At 36.4% G+C, this 18,539-nt stretch overlaps 1 protein-coding gene across 7 annotated transcripts in view; it reads right to left on the reverse strand.

Annotated features, from left to right (window-relative positions):
• EVI5 (ecotropic viral integration site 5) overlaps positions 1-18,539 on the reverse strand; it is a 68,363-nt gene that overhangs the window by 43,829 nt on the left and 5,995 nt on the right. For 4 of the 7 annotated variants that reach the window (XM_048943922.1, XM_048943923.1, XM_048943925.1 and 1 more), the window contains exons 2-13: positions 16,877-17,106; positions 13,457-13,646; positions 10,345-10,569; positions 9,321-9,395; positions 8,592-8,717; positions 7,850-7,993; positions 6,771-6,860; positions 6,578-6,675; positions 5,285-5,345; positions 3,528-3,581; positions 1,224-1,256; positions 522-668 (exon numbers count right to left, since the gene is read on the reverse strand). In XM_048943922.1, the coding sequence (XP_048799879.1) occupies positions 522-668; positions 1,224-1,256; positions 3,528-3,581; positions 5,285-5,345; positions 6,578-6,675; positions 6,771-6,860; positions 7,850-7,993; positions 8,592-8,717; positions 9,321-9,395; positions 10,345-10,569; positions 13,457-13,646; positions 16,877-17,106 (1,473 nt within the window). Of the gene's footprint in view, positions 1-521; positions 669-1,223; positions 1,257-3,527; positions 3,582-5,284; positions 5,346-6,577; positions 6,676-6,770; positions 6,861-7,849; positions 7,994-8,591; positions 8,718-9,320; positions 9,396-10,344; positions 10,570-13,456; positions 13,647-14,925; positions 15,030-16,876; positions 17,107-17,767; positions 17,891-18,539 lie in introns of those variants that run through there. The other 3 variants (XM_048943924.1, XM_048943927.1, XM_048943926.1) reach the window with 3 other exon arrangements.

Raw genomic sequence — 18,539 nt, forward strand, 5'->3', positions numbered from 1 at the left:
CACATAAATCCACACCTTTTAATGAATTCTTGTGCTGTCTCCACAGCAAGGGACAGTTACTTTGCTAATGTTTTGCAAAAGAAGTAGGAAAGTATGCATGTAACCAGAAAAAAAACATCAATATTGAAGCACGCAACTTAAATGAGAAGCTAGGAAATGGCATTATCAACTCTCAAGTTTGAGTATTCAGACAGACGTAGTTCGCAGTGGCTAGAGTTCTTAGACATGAAAAGTTTGTGTGCTGGTTTTGGTTTAGGGTGGTTTTTTGTTTTTTTTTTTTTTGTTTTTTTTTTTTTTTTTTTTTTTTTTTTTTTAAACTTACATTTATCCAGGGTATGAATTCCACCATCTATCAGTAAGAAGAGATCAAAATAGCATTTAGTCCAATTTGTATACTTCTTAAGAAGGGAAATCACAATACACAAGCATTTGTAAGGACAGCACAGACACCATGTCACAATGAGGAAAAACAAACACGAGTGAATGAAAAACATGAGATGATGTGCTGCCAGGCTCCTTACCCATTGCTGCTGCTGTTGGAGCTCCCTGATGGTACTCTCAGCTTGCTCCAGTTTAGTATTGGCCTCATCACTCTGCTGTTTGATGGTGGCCAGCTCCCGTTTTATGAGGTAGTTTTCCTCAGCCTCCTGGGCCCTTGTCACTTGTCCCTTAGGACACAATTATGTGGGTTTTTTCCCCTCAAAAGCAATTGAGGACAAATCCAAGAAAGACTGCCTTTGCAGTACTCAGGTGCATATTTCAGATTGATTTTGCAAACAGCGTGGAATACAATTAGTAGGAATTTTTGGATAATGTAGTACTAAGCAGCTGCTTTAGTACCTTGTTACTAAGCTTGATATCCTTTCAGCAAGCACAATTGTGTACCTGCATTCAATAGAAGTCAATTCATGCAATATTACTCAGCTGTACATGCAAAGATTTAAGTTTGCAATATTCAATTGAAGTGTTAATAATGTCTCAATCCATTTGAAACAAAAATTTCCACCAGAATTACATTAGGTTAGAAAATTATTATAACGTGCAACTACTGGCTTTATATTTTTTAATTTATTAAACGACTTTCTAGTAAGAGATTAGCTATATATTTATTCCAAATCAACAAGGCAAGGATAGAGAGCAGCATGCAAGTATGCATGCATTAAAGCAGTTTGGTTTTTCTGAAAGTAGAAAGAGTCATACAGTAAAAGACTAGAAGACTATACCTGTATCAATCTATCTGCCAAGGAAGCACTTTCCTACAAAGGAAAAATTCAGATAGGAATAAGGAAAAGAAAAAACAAAAGAGTGATAATAGTGACAAATAAAAAGACTAGAGCAGAGAAAGAAAGTGTCCAAATTCTACCCATTTTTCTATACAGGCAACTTGTTTTTACAAGTTGAGCTCTTATGTAAGTTAAAGCAACTCAGGCTGGAAATTGCAGGAACTGCCTTTTACTGCAACAGATGTAACGAGTCAATCTTTGATACAAGCAGGCACCAAAGCCAGACTTCTTTTTTTACAGGAGATTGGTTATTTTTATCTGAACACTACGAAAGGAAGGCATTTCAGCACAAAGGCAACTCCACCAAGCGCACAGACATCCATGCAGAACTTATGCTTCCACAGAGATGAAGCAGGGAAATTAAACAGTGCACACTGAAAGACCTAAGTAGAAAATTTCAACTATGACAGCTAATATTTTGTTCCAATGAGCTTTAGCAGCAACTCAAACAGTTCATAGAGTCTTTTCCCTTACTGAAGTACTACAACAAATGTGTGCAAGCTGACAAGCACTGTATTTCCTCCACCCTGCTAAATGTACAATTTCATTACAGACGTCTGCACTCTACCACCCTTGTAAGCACCCAATTTTCACAGATTCGATGGTACTCTATTCAAAGATAGTTAAACCATCCAGAATCTTACAAAAATTCCAAGGACAAAGTTTGAACTGGTTATAGGAGCTATCAGTTAAATGTAGTAAGGTTGCATCTTAAGGTGTCTGTCATTACAGTATGCTAAGAAAATCGCAAGTAAATCATTTGCGAGGATGAGGAAATAAATTTTTATAAGTTCCCAACAGAAGAATTATATGAGGTTTTTTTTTCTTTTTTCCTTCATGATCTGTTCTTAGATGCTTCGATGACAAGAATTTTGGGTGAGAATAATTAATATAGATGATTTTTCATTTTGAAGCATTTCAATTCCAATCAGACTGGGATATTCTGAAAATGAATCTTGAAATTTTAAACACAGAATTTACAGGCACATGAGCTGTCAGGTGGCTCATCATTGAGTTCCTAGCAAAAAAAAAAAATAAAATCAAACTTCGAACCTCTGCAAATCAAGCATAAACCAGGGACATTTACTATTATAAGACCACAAGAAAAAACACTAACATCATTTGCTACAGAATTAAACATATCAGAGTCCATTCCCTTCAGTTAGCTTTACCTACAAATTCAAGATCTGAAACAACTAGATTCATAAAATTTTTGGTCACAACTTCTTTTCACAAGATGTCCCTCACACCTCACAATGTGCATTTTTTTCCCAAACCACAGTTTAGAAATCACAATTAATCACAATTTGACACAGGCTGTTAAATCTATTATGGCTTCTTGGAGAAACATCTGAAATACAACACTGTTCAATTATTTCAGATAAAATTTAGTCTATCCTTTCCCTCACTGTGAAGCAATTCTTTGTAAGTCATGAGCATTCAACTTCATTTGCTGAAAGACAGCTATTATTTGCAATTAAAAAGGGTTAGAACATTCTCATGCTAGAGCACACCTTCCTAGATTCAGTCTGTCACACAAAGCATAATATCAACACAGGAAAGCTAAAGTACAATGCTTGCATGCTATCAGTACATAAGACAACAGTTATCGTGCACACTTGGACATTCTGTCCAGCTACAAAGAAGCCTAACAAAACCCTATTTTAGACTATATTCATGAGAAATTATTTTCCCCAGCCCCTTGTACCTGTAATTTCTACAAAAATTCCAAATCATGTAAGATGAATTAATAGCTGACAGCAGCAGACTTCTGTACTAAACGTGAATGCTGCAACAACATCCCTCTACTGCTGTATTCAGTGACAACAATCTTTCACCTTCACTTCTCTGACCATTCAGAAGCCTGTCATTTTGCTCGTACATAAAAACACCTAGCAACTTCAGATTATCAGAAGTGAGATTCTCTCACAATAATCTCTTTTCCACCCGGGCATTACACCATTTTATGTAGTCTTCTGTATTTTAATACTTCTAGTTGAGGAATAAAATGCTACAGAAACCAGATATTGAAATTGAACATTTCAAATAAGTGCCAGACAAACATTTATAAGCACTGACCTTAACAGCTTTGTTATTGCCATGCTTTTGGCTAAGCACTGTTAGTGAACATTGTAAATCAACTGGAAACAAATAGTAAGTTATGAGACCCATTTCATATAATAAGATGACTAATCATACAATTAATATAAATAACAGATTCAATTTGGTCACTAGCTTACTTACTTTCTCTAATGTTTCAATGCGCTGTTTTAGGAGCCTATTTTCAGTTCGCAACCTCTGAAATGGAAACAATTCAGAACTTTAGTTCTCAGGTTATGGAAGTCTGATAAAGCCAAGCAGGTTAACTTAAGAAAATGAAAACCAAAACATCTTACCACAGCTGCAAAAAAATCAATATGAATACCAACATGAGCAGTGATACTTGTTTTAAACAGCCTTTTCATTTGATGTACTAACTCTAGAGGTGAGTTTTTACAGCTTGACAGAGCAAAGATAAGAAAGGTATCGTGCAATATGAAAGCAACTGTATTGGTGCTATAAGAAGGACAGTGAACCACAGGGCTTAACCACACAACACTATTAGCCTCCTCTTCATAATCAAAGCAGGACACAGTCCTCATGGTGAAGGGACGTGAAAAAGTAATCCCTCCACTAGGACAAGTTAATGAATGCTACAGAGATTCTCCTTTTCTTCTCAATAAAAAGGATAGTTAATTTTTTTCTTGTTAGAAACTATATGAACAATTATTTACCTCCAAAGTAAGAAATAGTTGTACTTTTTTTATCTGATGTATTTCATACAAATCTTAACATGATAAGCCACCCCAGCAAGCCCTAATTGCAAGTAAAGAATGCTACCTGTCTACTATTTGTTTACAAGGATAAAAAATGTGCAAAAGCATGGAAAATTTCTGTGCTCCCAGGTGCACGTTCACTGAATTTTTCTGAAGAACTGTCGTCTTTAAAATTGACAGTGAAAGACAAATGACCAGAAATGTATGGCAAGAAGGAAGGATACAACTCACTCCCTCTAAAAAGCTTAAATGTGAAAGGAAAATACAACAAAAGCTTATTTATGTAACAAAAGCAAGTCAGTAAAAGAACCTAAGCCCGTAGGAGCAGATCTTAACTTGCAGGTTTTTTGACCAAGATCTCCCGAACCCCACATTATGTATCAATTGCAGAATCTCCATAAGGAAGAGGTGAACACAGACTGGACACATAACCTTGTGTGCAAGGCATTAGAGGAAAAATAAATAAATCCCCAAACCAATCTTGAAGTACTTGAGAGAACTGTAATAAAATCTTCCTTAAAATGTTTTCCAAATCCTCCACGTGGGATATCCACATCTTACAACAGAGCATTGTGAATGAGGAGCTCTGATGAATGAGGTTGTCTGTAAATCAAAGTTTAGTAGCAGAAACTAACAAGAACTATGTACAGCACATCTCCACTGATTAATTCTCTACAAATTTGTTCACCAGAAATTTCACAGTCAAGTGCCCTTCATGAGCAAACAGTCCAATGCAAATGCTGAAAAACAACAATGTGGGAACCTCAATTACATGTCCAGCCACACGTCCTTCCTTCTAGAACTTACAGAGGATCCACAAGAAAGCTGGAAAGGGAATTTCTTTCAGAGGCAATAGAAAGAGGATATAAGGGCAATGACTTTAAAAGACAGATTTAGATTAGATATTTGGAGTAAATCCTTTATTCAGAGGGTGGTAGGGCAATGGAACAGGCTGCTCTGAGTCACTGTGGATTCTCCATCCACAGGTTTTCAAGGCTAGACTGGATGGGGCGCTGGGCAACCAGATCTACTGGAAGGTATCTCTGCCTGTGTCAGTGGAGTTGAAGCTAGGTGATCTTCAAGAGCTCCCTTCCAAAACAATTCTATGTTACACAGATCAGAGACACACAATCCACATCTAAGAACTAAACTTATCTGTAAGTAAATTTATAGAGGCTCTCTTACTTTAATTTCGACTTGTTCTTCCATTTCTTTTGTTTTTATTGTAGTGTATTCCTTCTCTAACCTAAAAAAATAGAAATAGAAAGGATAATCAGAAATGTTACTGACAACTTAAGTGGTCTAATACCTAACAAGCAACAAGAAAATAGATACAGGTTGTATTTCCTCTGTTTATACAACCACTTGAAAGTTGCCAATACAGTCCTCCTGTAAATACTTGGACTGAACATTAAAATTAGTTTAAGCACAGAAATACTTCTGCAGACATAAACAGGCTGGACTACATGGTGAAATGTGGATGCTTGCTTGTACAATCTTTATCAGATACAGATTTGAAATGGCAACGATTTGGAACAACAATAACCACTCAATGCAGTTACACAACAATCAATTCAGTACAGTCAAGGGAACACATTGCTGGGAAGGCTTGGAGGACAGAAAGATGCAAAGAGATTTGAGGCAAGTCTTAAAATTATTTTAGTCCCTCTCAAGCAAGCTCCAGAATTGCCCCAATGAAAAAAACGGCAACAAGAAACGCAAGCTGTGATATTCAATGCCTCTACAAAAGGCAATCAAGTAAGTTTAGCCTGAATTGTAGTGTTTTAAACTGCAAGCTTTTATATTAGTTTTCAGAGAAAGGGTTTGCCCTGCAAGTTTGGGCACTATGGTGGACAGGATTAGTAAACTTATTTTGAAAGACCCTAGCACATCTGCTCTCCTTGCACATCACAATATACAAGCTGCCTGCCTTAAGAATTGCCCAACTTAACCCTGGAAAAGCACAAGAAAGGTAAATTGATTTATCAGTATGATTCACAGACGGCAGAAAAGTGAAGACATGCAACTAACCTTAAGTAGCAGTATTATACTCAGGATTTCAAACTCAGAATCAGGATTACCCTTACAATTATCCTCCCCTCCCTACTTCACCCTCAAAAAAACAAACAGAAAAAACATCAAAAAGCTACACACTACACACCTAACACCTCCCCATCCCACAACAGATTTTCTATTCAAATCCTCTTTACAGAAGCTCTGTAATTTTCTGTAACATGCAGCTTTCCTCAGAAGCTTTAGTTTTTAAGTGAGATTTGATTATATTCAGAAACAATAGCAAATACCACTTCAGTAGAATTCTCTTGCAAACAGTACTTCAGTTTTTAACTCTTCACAGTATAAAACCCCCAGAAAGTTAGACATGGAAAATTCAGAGTGAAGTAATGAGTAACTAGTTTTGAACAAACAAACAATAACTCCAAGCAGTAGTATGATCTTTTCTCAAAATGTTATACCTACTTTTTCATCTTTTTTGCATTGTATTTGACTTGGTAAGATGCTTGGATTAATTTGTCTGGACCACTGTCAAACTGATGTGGAATGACCTTTTGAAAGTGCTAAAAGCAATCAGAGCACAAGATTACATGTAATTAATAACTGCAAATAAACACACACCACACACATCTCTTAAAATATTACAATCTTAACTTACCTGTAACATCCCTTCCATGTCAAGTTGCAGTAATTCTGCTTGGTTTGTCTGAAGTAGTGCTAAACCTACTCGAAATACTATCTCCAAACCCTGTAAATAGAAGTTAAAATAATATTCAACAATTATTCACAGTATTGTCAATGCTGAAAGATGATTCTATTATTTAAGAACATTGGAAAGCTCACCCAGTTTCCCAAACAAAAGAAAGGGAAATCAAAAATCTTTAAACAACAGATTGATCCTGGGTTCCTTGTTTTGTACTGAAGACAAATAGGCTACTTGCCCTAACATCAGGTCCTCTTCAGAGTGCTATCGCACTTCACAGGAGCTTTATCAATAATTTTAAATACATTTGGTACTAAAATATAATGAATTAAAAAAGAAACAAGGTACTTCTCAAGAAAGGTATTTTTGTTTCAAACAAGGTATAACATAACTGAACAATTTAAACAGATTCAAGGGAATGCTTGCCTCAAGAATATCCTAGATACTATACATGATCTGAAGAAATCCACCTCTGAGTTAGTGTTTTCTAGAACATTATGGCAAAGGAAAAGCATAAATGGACTAAAAGCTTTGGTTTGTTACTTACATTCACCCAAAGCTCTAACCCTAGATACACCTTAGGCATCAGTGACAATTCCACTGAATAATTCCATAAGTTCTTTTGGCTACTAGCCATCTTCTCAACAGGAGCAGCTCTTCTATACTCCCTCCTCCTCATCTGCTTGTCCCCATGAAGTTTTAACGTGGGCCCAAAAGATTTATTTTTCACCCCAAACGACTGAAAAACAGATGCCCTGTTGCACGATGCTATCACATGGCATCCAGAACTTCTGGCAGATACGATGACTCTTCAATAGGCTTAGACTATAAAGTTGCTTACAGCATCTACACTCAAATATGTACTTGCTTTTCCTTAAACTACATGCACAGACATCTTCCCGTACCAAACAACTGATAAACCTACAAAGGCAGGGTATTTGAAATTTGCCCATCAGAACAGTCTTCACAGTACTACTGAAATAGCTGCTCTTAACCATTACTCTTGAAGCAGAACATAAGTATTGAGTAGTTACCTCAGACATAAAGATATCAAATATTCTTGTTGCAATTGGTAGTGGAAAAGTTGTAAGAAATATAGTTAAAAACCATGATGATGCATACATAGAAGTGTGGAAACTCTGAGACTGAAAGTGCACATAAAGTTCTGGAAGATGCTCCTGGAGAAAAAGATGAGAAAAAAATGTATTTGTTATGGTTTTGCAAGTAGTTTTTATTGTGCAAATGGCTCTGACATATGGGGAAAAAATAATTGGCATTTGCCTCAGCCAGCAGTTACATAACACATAACCAGAAGAAATATCACTTGATATGGATATGAAAGTTTATCAGTATGAAAAACCAAGCAGCAGACATGGCAGTATTACCTGTAGTATTTCTACACTGCATGGCAGAAATGTAAACATTTCCATACCACACAATTAAGCCTACTTGTTCCTGTCAGCCCAACTTTTCTTTTACTTAAAAAAAAAAAAAAATCAGCTGTAAATCGAGTACAAATTCATAAAACGACATTTCAGTCTTAAAATTCTCAATGCAAGCTTTACAATTCATAAGCATGAAGTACAGCATCACAAGTCCTCATGACATTGTCAAAGGTTAAAAAATACATCGTACAGACACAGACTTTCTCCTGCAGTCTTGAAATCAGCTATTGTCAAAGAACAGTCTATTATCAAAGACAAGCCTGCTCTTGAACTGCAATTCCCAATTTCATTATTCTCAGTTACTGAAAAGCTTGATAGATTTTGTATATACCTGTATCATGCACTCAAACTGGTACATACAAAGGCCCAGTTCAGCCATGCTTGGTTTGAAGAGTTCTCGTAGTCTGTAATCTTGCATTAATTTAACAAACACACAAAACGCTTCTTCTTCTGGCATCTGTATCAAAAATAAAAACAAAAGAAAGAAAGACTCAGGAGAAGCATAAGGACAGAATGAATGTTTGGGAAGACAGTGTTTTGCTGTTTCTCTAAACAAGGAATTTATATCCGATGATTACTATTGTAGTTTTCCTTGTATAAGCTGGGTGCTATCAAGTGGCTTCTAAACCGAAATGGAGGTCTGCAAACTTCTTACAATATAACCTGGTCTAAAAAACTGAATATTAATACAAAGACAACTTTTAAAATATGACACTTGTGAAATCCCAGTTAAACTGAGAGGAGGTTTAGTGTAATAGATTTGGAATGACTAATCAATAGCTGACATAACATGCCCTAGAGTAACTTGCAAGACTGGGATCCCACCTTAGCTTTAAGAAACAAATGCATTCTGTCACTCAGAAAGTTTGTAGCTTCTTGACAAAACTCAGAAACAGAGAATACTTTCATTTCATATGCAGAATAAAAGACAGCCCTCCACTATTACTTTGTAACAAACAGCAATAAAGAATCACCACAAAAATTCCTTCCAAATCATTACCACACCATGCAATCTAGCAGGGATTTTCAAGGTTCACATATTTCTTAATACAATGTTTACCTGCATAAGTAGTAATCCAACAATAAAAGCACTTCCTTGACAGTATCCAACTTCACGATCCACCAAAGAATAAGCCTACAAAATAACATCTTTAAGACTCCAAACAATTAAATCCTCATTACTAATAAGAATATATGTTAGCTCATGCTGTTATTTTGATAACAACTTTTGTCTTGCTCTTCCAAATCCACAGCAAACAGACACTCCATACAAAAAATTGGATCAGACATTTAGTTGCTACCTGCAGCTACACAGAGACGTGAACTTCGCTCTCTGTTGGCCTTCAATGCATTAATGGACACCTAAAAAAGCCTGCAGTTCACAGGAATTTGCCAGGTCTCAAAAGATAAGGAGGCTTCCATACCAAACACACAGGCTTACTACATCTACAGAAGATTTGACAAAAGAAACAGTCTGTTTCAGAACAATTCAGAGCCGTAGTTTTATTCACAGCTGGTTTCCACACACATTGCATGTTTCCATGCATATTTTAGAACTGGAAATTACTACGATTTAGAAAAGTGCTGACTTCTCTGTTGAAGCTACATGACCAAAATTTAAGCTCTAGTAGAATGGGGGCAATACAGTGACATTTTATGGCAATGTTATTTTGTGCTCGTGCACTAATAACTGCACATTAGCTTGCACCTACCGTTTTCTTCTCTCACACACAGGCTCACCAACACTTGAAAATGGAACGCTCACTTTGATTTACTATGTTCTCATCTGTCAGTATCGATAATTCACGGCACACTTTGCTCCATTACATTATCAGCAGTTACTATGTGAAACTGCTTTAATGCAAGTTAAGTAAGCAGATGATTTAAATCTCTTACAAAATCATATTAAATAGGAATACAATATTTGAAAGCTATCTTTGAAATGTAATTTGAAAAGTAGAGTCAGTTTAAAAAACAGGACACGTGAAACTGACACAACACATTCAGAAGGTAAATTATTTTCTAAACCTTTGTGCTTGCTTACTCTTGTTAATATGTTTTTAAGAACAGAAATGCTGACTTACCTTCATTACATTAAATAAAACCTCCTGCCCAAGGCTGTCTTTCTCCTTAAAGAAATCATGCTCTGGATACGTTCTAGCAATGTCCCTTCTTATTAGTTTCTCACAAGGAGATGTCATTTTCAAAAGCTCTGAATACTGATCCTTTATTGGCATGCTTTGAGCACTACACAGAAGCTGCCAAACAATTGCTCTGAAATGATGAGGTATCCCTTTTCGAACAAGCTCCTAAAGCACAAAGATACAAAACCATTAACATTTCCTGAAAATAATACATTATGTCACAAACCAGTTATGAAGTTCATAAGGCGTAAGCCTCAATTGCAGCCTGATAGGTAATAAGAATTAATGATTTTTAATTAGCTAATTTAGACAATTAAAGTAGTAGGGGGTTTTTTGGGTTTTTTTTTTTTTTTCCTTAAGTAAATAAACATGAAAAAAGCTGAATATTAAAAAAAAACATTTTCAACAAGAACTCCTCTGGGCCAAAGTAATAGTAATAGTAATTTTTAATATTTCACAAACATTATTGAAGAAAGTAATCTTAATTATATTTCTAGTTTTTAAGACATAAGAAATTATTGCTTAAGAATAACTTGCAAGACAAGTAAATGGCAAAAAAAATTGAAACTAAATGGAGCACAGACAACCAGAAAGAAGTGCACAAGATTTCTATCAGAAGTCATTTGACACACACTTCACAAAAAGTCTACTTTCTCTCTTGTGCCAGTATTTCAAAGTTTTCTTTCATTTAAAGGAAGTATTTAAATGTGATTTCTGATGGTAGACCAAGAATACATAGTTTACATCAACTGAGCTTCCTTCATTTACCTGAAATTCCCTGAGGAGAAAAAAATAAAAATCAGCTAGTCATTATACAACTCAAACCTTCTCAGATCTATCTATCACATTCCAAGTATGTTACTTGTCTTTTCAGAACAGACAAGTAAAAAGAAGTCTTGTTGCTTAATCTGAAAAACTGAGGAGAAAGTATGAGTCAAAGTTAATAGGTTTAGTAGTACTTTCTGCAACTAGGATCCAACTACAAGACTGCCAATTCAAGACAAGAAGGTTCCTTTGTCATTGACAGGTTTGTTTGTTTGTGGTTACTTTTTTTTTTTTAAGCTTTATGAACTATTATCAAATACTGTCTCCTGCAGGTCAGTTTATTTTATTTTGCTGGTATTTATTCTGAGGTCAGAATCATCTTCTATTCTACTCCTATTTGTCCAAGTACTTACCCTACTACTCCAAATATTAAGATAGCACTAATACTAACTAATCTTTTGAACTTCCACAGACACTCCTACTTCAAATCATTTGTTAAGCCTGAACTCTACTGCAGGAGTTCTGCAGCACTATCTGCAGTTTTCCAACATCCTAAAGATCATCAGCTTTTTCCAGAACCTTCCTAGTAATGTCACTGCAACTATTTGTTCAGATATGACTGTGACATTGAGTTATTTCCCAAAAGATGTCCAACTCCAAACCAACAAGCCTAAGACAGCTTTCCACATTTATCTCTAGCTATTATGTCAACAATGCACTACCAGACTGCAGTTCAGTCACCTAAAGCCTCAAAAACTCTAAAAGCATAAACAAATGATTAGTTAGTAGTTCCTTGCATTATCATGCACTTGCTCAACCAAAATAACAAGGTTAATTCCACCAACGCTCTTAGAGGAACACAGAAAAGAGGAACTTGCATCATCTTTCAGTTTCTCTTCAGAAACAGGAAGAGTTCAGAGAGGATCAAGGCACATGGATAGATCATATCACATACAAGGAAAGCATAGACACACACGACTAACGCTTCAGAAACTTGCCAAGTATCCAGTAACTTAAGACTAGCTTTCATAGTCAATATGAAATTAAATTTGGGCTGCTAAAATCATAACTACTGGCACAACCAACAACAAAGTATGGATGTTCAAGTATTCCAAAGTTTAGCTTGATTTTTGACAAACGAGCGAAAAAAACTCCCACATACCTGAGAATTATTTCACCATCGAAAAACCTCACTAAAAGTAGACTTAACCAACTAACTTTCAATAAATATTTATTCTCCAAACAACTCTTGACCAGCATGACACTTTATTTGCAAAGCCTACATGCAAGCAGTTCAGAAAGTGAATTCTATCCAATCTGATCTATTTATTACCAATCTGCTTCTCTTTGTCAGGTTCACCGGTCTTCTTTTCACAGCTTTTTGGGAACACTCTTCCAGAAACAGTTTTCCCTATGCAGGCATAGAGCCTTGAATTCATTTTCATCCCTTGTTTCCACTCTCAGGTCATGTTCTCTCTCCACAACTGCTTCACATAAAAAACACTTTGCTTTAGCCCATCGTTCTGCCTTCCCACAATCTATTCACAGACATGAACTTCAAACTATTCAAAAGACCCTGAAATTTGTATTCTGCACATAAAACTACAGACTAAAGCTAATAAAGAACCAAAACAGAATAGGCTGCCCACAAATAAAAATCCTACACTTCCAGTACTTTCTACCTCTGAAACGTGAATGTTAAATGCCCTAAACATTTTTTAATTTAAATATAAATTATTGTTGAATTCTGTTCCTGCACATGTCCACAATTTAGACTGGACATATACAGCCCAAAATTTCTCTAACCTTCTGAAACAGTTTAGAAACTGTTCTCTTCCACTTGATGTTATTCCTGGGGTCAGCAAATTTGGCGTGAACAATTGAACTAAATTTGTATCAGATCCTTATAAAATAGAATGATTTGCTCCTCTAATAAGAATGCTTTTAAACAGACAGGTGTTCGGTAGGGGGAAAAAAGATATCACAGCATCCAGCTACAATATGATCTTAAGTAGGTTTTCAGTAACTCCACTTTGAAAATACCAAGTATGTGATTAAAGGGAATCTCTCATAATCAGACAGAAAGCTTTGGTATTCATGATATGCACCTGGTTTTCAATGAGACCTTTGCCAGACAAAACTGAAGTATAACAACAGTTACATGAGAAGCACTAGGGCTTCAGGATTGAAATAGATACAATTAGAAGCTTCTCTTACTTGCTTATCTTAAAAATTGAGCCAAAAAGCTATCAAGATACAAATCCATCCTACAAACGTGTCCAACTACCTTGACTTGCTTTTCTTTCTTTTTCCGTACATCTTCCCATTCATTCACAATTCTCCCCCACAGGATCCACGAGTCTTCTTCAAGATGGCTGAGATTGCTAGAAGCTGATGAACTAGATACAAGAGAAGATCCACTGTTTCTTCTTGACCCATTTACCGATCGCAAGGATTTGCTATCTGTTTCTAGGAGCCTGCAAAGAAACCACACACAGACACACAAAAACAACAAGAAACTACATGTTCTTATCATGCTATTGCCACACTGTTGTTTTTGTTTTCTTTTTTACAAATCTGTGCTTCCAACATCATTGCAAAGAACGAGCACAGAGTGCCATCGGTACAGTTTTTCCAACATCCATCTGTAATAAATTTAAGTAGAACTGCTCCTTGTTACTATTTATAATCACTCAAGTATTTCTGCAGCCAGAATAGCAGATTACATTGCAGCCTTTTAAGGAACAAACACAAGCATCACATTATGCATAAACATCAGAATTGAGATTTTAATCAGTGTCTTACAACCTCCTGAACTAGATCTTAATAAAGTCAGGGAAAGTACAGAAGCACCACAAATCAAACTTCTTCCACACATTTACCAATTGGAGATTAACAGCTGAACACAGAAGATCAGCAGGTTTTGAGGCAAGAGGGTTTGACCTTACCAGGAACACAAAAAAAAAAAAAAAAAAAAAAAAAAAAAATCAAGGGCTTTCATGCATTGAGTTGACAAAAACAACACAAGCAAACAAGTTAAACGTTCTCAACAATCAATGAATGTCAGAGGTACTGGAAAAGACAGTAATTTTAAAGGAAAGTTGTCAAAAATCTCCCCATTAACACAATACACATTGATAATGTAAATACAGACACATAATAATGTAAGTTACAGTTCTGTAATGCCTGAATTATGCTGACAACTGTTCAATATGGTGTTTTTGTAAATGGATGAGAAAAAAAACCTCAGTTCTAGCAAATGGGAATTGGGTAACAAAAGCTAATGGATGGATAAAGCCCAGCACTTGGATATGAGAACTGGGATTATCAGGTAGTGAGATTTATGTTCAGTAATTTTTCACGCACTTGCACAAAATCTAAAAGCCTGGCAACATTTTAGCAACGTTGCACTAAGTTTTAAGTACTTATTAGATCATCACCGTTTTACACAAGTCTCAGAGCACCTGCAGTTTAAGCTCCCAGCTAAGAGATACTTACATTAGCTTTCCCAGTGCTCAGCTTTCACCTATTGTTTTTTGATGTTTAGAAACCCTAATACCAATGCACAATGAAAACAGCTCAAAATTCCTTCTATTAGTGTGTCAGCGTCAAAAGAGCAAAGTAATTACTGATGAAAAATGAGCACTGAAAAAATATCACAGTTATAAAAACACGATGATTATAAAAGGCTCTGACTGGTTAATTACCACAGCTTTTTTATGTAAGTTTCACTAGATTTCAGTAGGTTGACCTTACCTGGATAAATTCATTGTCCTTGGATTTGAAAATGAGAAGTTCTTTACAAAGTAAGTAGTATGCAAGTTCCGTGTTGTTCAACAACTGATTTCCTTCACCTAAAACTTTATAAATGATTTACTAATGCCAAACAGTTACAACAGGACTCTGGACTGAGCTAACTCATTATTTTGAGGAGACTTCCAGTAGGACTGGATTACAGAACGCTTCATACATTCATAGCCTGATACAGTTCGAGTTTTTTCAGTTCCCAGCCTGCTTAAATAATTCACATTGTTCTTGTTCATGTTGAAGAACATAAATTAAACCTTTACAAATACCCAGCACCACCTATTGTTCCCTGCATTCAGTGTACAATTCCTTCTCACTGTGTTAAAATGCAGATTCAAACTTTCAAAGCTACCGTGCACCCTCCATGATAAGAGCACCACATTTTAATTTACTTCAAGTATTGGGTCTCACAAGGAAAGAACATTTGGTGTGAGATATCTGACAGGACAACCTCTAATCACAATTCATACACAAAAGTAAATGTGGGAATGAACAACAAACCTGTCTTAAAAAAAATATATATTGATCAAATGAAAACAGATAAGTTAACCTAAATTGTACTAAAATCAAGAATGCAAGAATGCAAATGAAGAAGAAAACCTAACAAGCCCAAGCTAACATGCTTTGAAAAAGCAAACTAACTTCACTCCAGGGCTTAATATAACTACTCTGGACGAACAAATCTTACGCCCTAACAAAGATAAGCAGTCCAAAGAACAGATACTGCAGTTTTCCTAATATAAATGAGACCCTTGGTCATAAACAGAACAGAAAGCTTCAGATTAAATGCAAATTAGCTTTCTTAGAAGCACTCTATTTATGTTATACCTCCTTTTTTTCTTCTTTTGATACATTTTAAAAGGCTACTAGCACAGCACAAATCACAGTACACCTTCAAATGAAAGATAACCCCATAAACCATAAGGAAAAGAGGACGGCGTGGTTTAAAAGCTGACCTCCATTCTCAGTCATGAACTAGACAGCTACAACTTCCTTGTAAGTTACTTTACTATCAGGCAGCAGAATCAGAACATTAAGAGAAGACATGCCTGGAGACAGTTGGCATCACTGCCTCTTCTCAGTTACAGGAGCGTACAAAGAAATTCAGGACAAACAAGAATGACTGATTAGGGATTTCTCTTTCATGAGATTAAGTCATTGCATACCTGTCACTGTTAGCATAACTGCAGCAAGCATCTATTATTCCTTGCAAATAAAAGATGCTTGAACACTGCTCTATCTGCAAAAATACGCCTCCAGCCATAACACTGAATAGGCTGCAAAGCCTCTTTTATTAGCTGTACCTGTACAAAATAGCCTGAGCTGCAGGCTAAATTACAGAATACAAACTGAAGAATTCTGCTCAAACCCTTAAACTGAATAGCAGAACAGCAACTTCTACTTTTCTAGAATTTCCAACAGAAAATCCTGCTCCATGTACATCATCACAGATAAACGGATAATACACTAAAAGGCTACATGTGAGCAGGTTATACTGTGGAAATCGAGAAGGAAAAGAAGGGAACTGTGAGGTATTTCACATTTCAAAAAGCCTATAAAAATACCATCTTTATCTAAGAATGGGAGGAAGTTACACAGAAGTCTCATTGCTATGATATTCCATTTCAGTTGGGATACTGAATATCATGCAACTCCAATGCAAATTTCTAGAATAAGCAGCAGTTATAAGCACTTCTTTAAACCAGAAAGCCAACTCTTTTGAACATTCTACAAAAACAAATTCATCAAGAATGCACACCTCTACAACATTAATTCTTAACCTTGAAATTAAGGTGTTGCGCCACGAACAGCAACCTCCTTTAACAGTCTCAGTGTTGAAGCTACAATAACCCAATTCAATCTTATCACTATAGTCAAGACCAAGAAGTTTTGCATTTACCTGTTCTGCTCCTCAAGTTTAGCCAGTAATTCTAGGTCGTCTGGACTCAGCTGTGCTGGCGAGGATGGTGATAATGCAGGTGTAGACAGAGTGGTAGAGGAGGATGTAGTGTGTAAAGAGGCAGATGGACTTGCCACCTGACTGGCCATCTGACTGACAGTGTGTGATACAGTGTTCTTCACCCATGAGAGAGTAGAGCTCAGCTTGCCTGCAACCTTGTCTGTCGCCACCTGTGATGACAAGAAGAGGCTAAAACAGCTGTGGGGTTTTGTTTTTTCATCTTTTCAATCAACTACTTCCACTGAACAGGGAAAAGATACAATATGCATAAACTGACATTGGGATTGTATATTTCTGCAGAAGACCCAAAGCTGTCAGAAGCAATAAAAGCTGCAATGATAGAAATTCAGTATTACAGAAGAAATAACATGCAACTATATTGCTAATACACTAGAAAAATACAGAGGAATTTGTTCAACAGAACTGGTTTCTGCAGTACACAAATACCACAGCTCAGTTCAGACTTCCCACTACAGAAAAAAAAAAATCCACTATTTAGAATGTATTGAGAATTGAGAAGATAATAACAGCACAGGACACACAGAAGGACAGATAAGGAAGCAGTCAACTACTTCATAACTGATAGAGAAGCAGCAGGAATGCATCAGCGTAAATCCTAAGCTTCGCTGATTGCTGTTTGAATATAACAGAAATCCTCTACAGTGTGAGGAAGAGGAACAGACGCACCACAATCCTGATTTACACCAAAGTACAGGAGTCCTTAGCATCTGCCAGCATGTAGAAAAAAGTTAAATTCTGTATGCTTAATATTGTCTCTGGAAAGCATAAACGCAGCAGCCACACATGCGGAAACAAAGAAAAGTTGCTCACTTTCAGAAGGCCTCCAGTAGGCAGGGATCTCCAGCAAGATGCCCCCACCTCCACTGCCAGCCCTTAAATGAGGTCTGGGAAGGACTGGATCCTGGCTCCACCCCTTCCAGTCACTCAGGTGCGTCGCATGCAGCTGAGCTCCTCTGGGTTGCCCTGCCTTCCACCAGGTGCTCAGCCACTGTTTCAAGCTGTGACTTAACATTTCTGCTACAGCCTCCCCCAAAAAGCACCTGAAATGTTCCAGTTGGTTCCTGCACCACTTAGGTTTTCCTATGCAAATGCATAGGAAACATGCATAGGAAATGCAATACTGTCCTTGCCAGTATTACAATACTAAAAAAAAAAAAAAACATAAATTTTTAAATCTCACCTTGGAGATGCACTTTCAAAACTAAGGTTTCAATACCACTTTTTATAACATATACGGTAGAGATTTCAGACTCTAATATATTCATTAATATTTCAGCCTATTGCTATTGAAGCGCAAATTATTCATGTTTCATTTTAAGTAACAGATTTATAATACAGACAACACACGTACGTCACTTGCTAAGAGGACTGAGTATTTTCTCAAAGGTTTCTTACTGCTTCAAACATGACAAGCAACACAACTACTCCAAAAGTAAACATTGGCAGAAACAGGAACAATCTTAAGAATACAGCAAACAACTGCCAAAAGTCACACTTCTGTTTTGAGCAGATATCCACATATAAACATTAGAAAAGCACTGATTTAGAGTTGCACCCTGTGACACAAACAGGGAGAAGTAAG

This window comes from Lagopus muta, chromosome 5, assembly GCF_023343835.1.
Source record: "Lagopus muta isolate bLagMut1 chromosome 5, bLagMut1 primary, whole genome shotgun sequence".
Lineage (NCBI taxonomy): Eukaryota > Metazoa > Chordata > Aves > Galliformes > Phasianidae > Lagopus > Lagopus muta.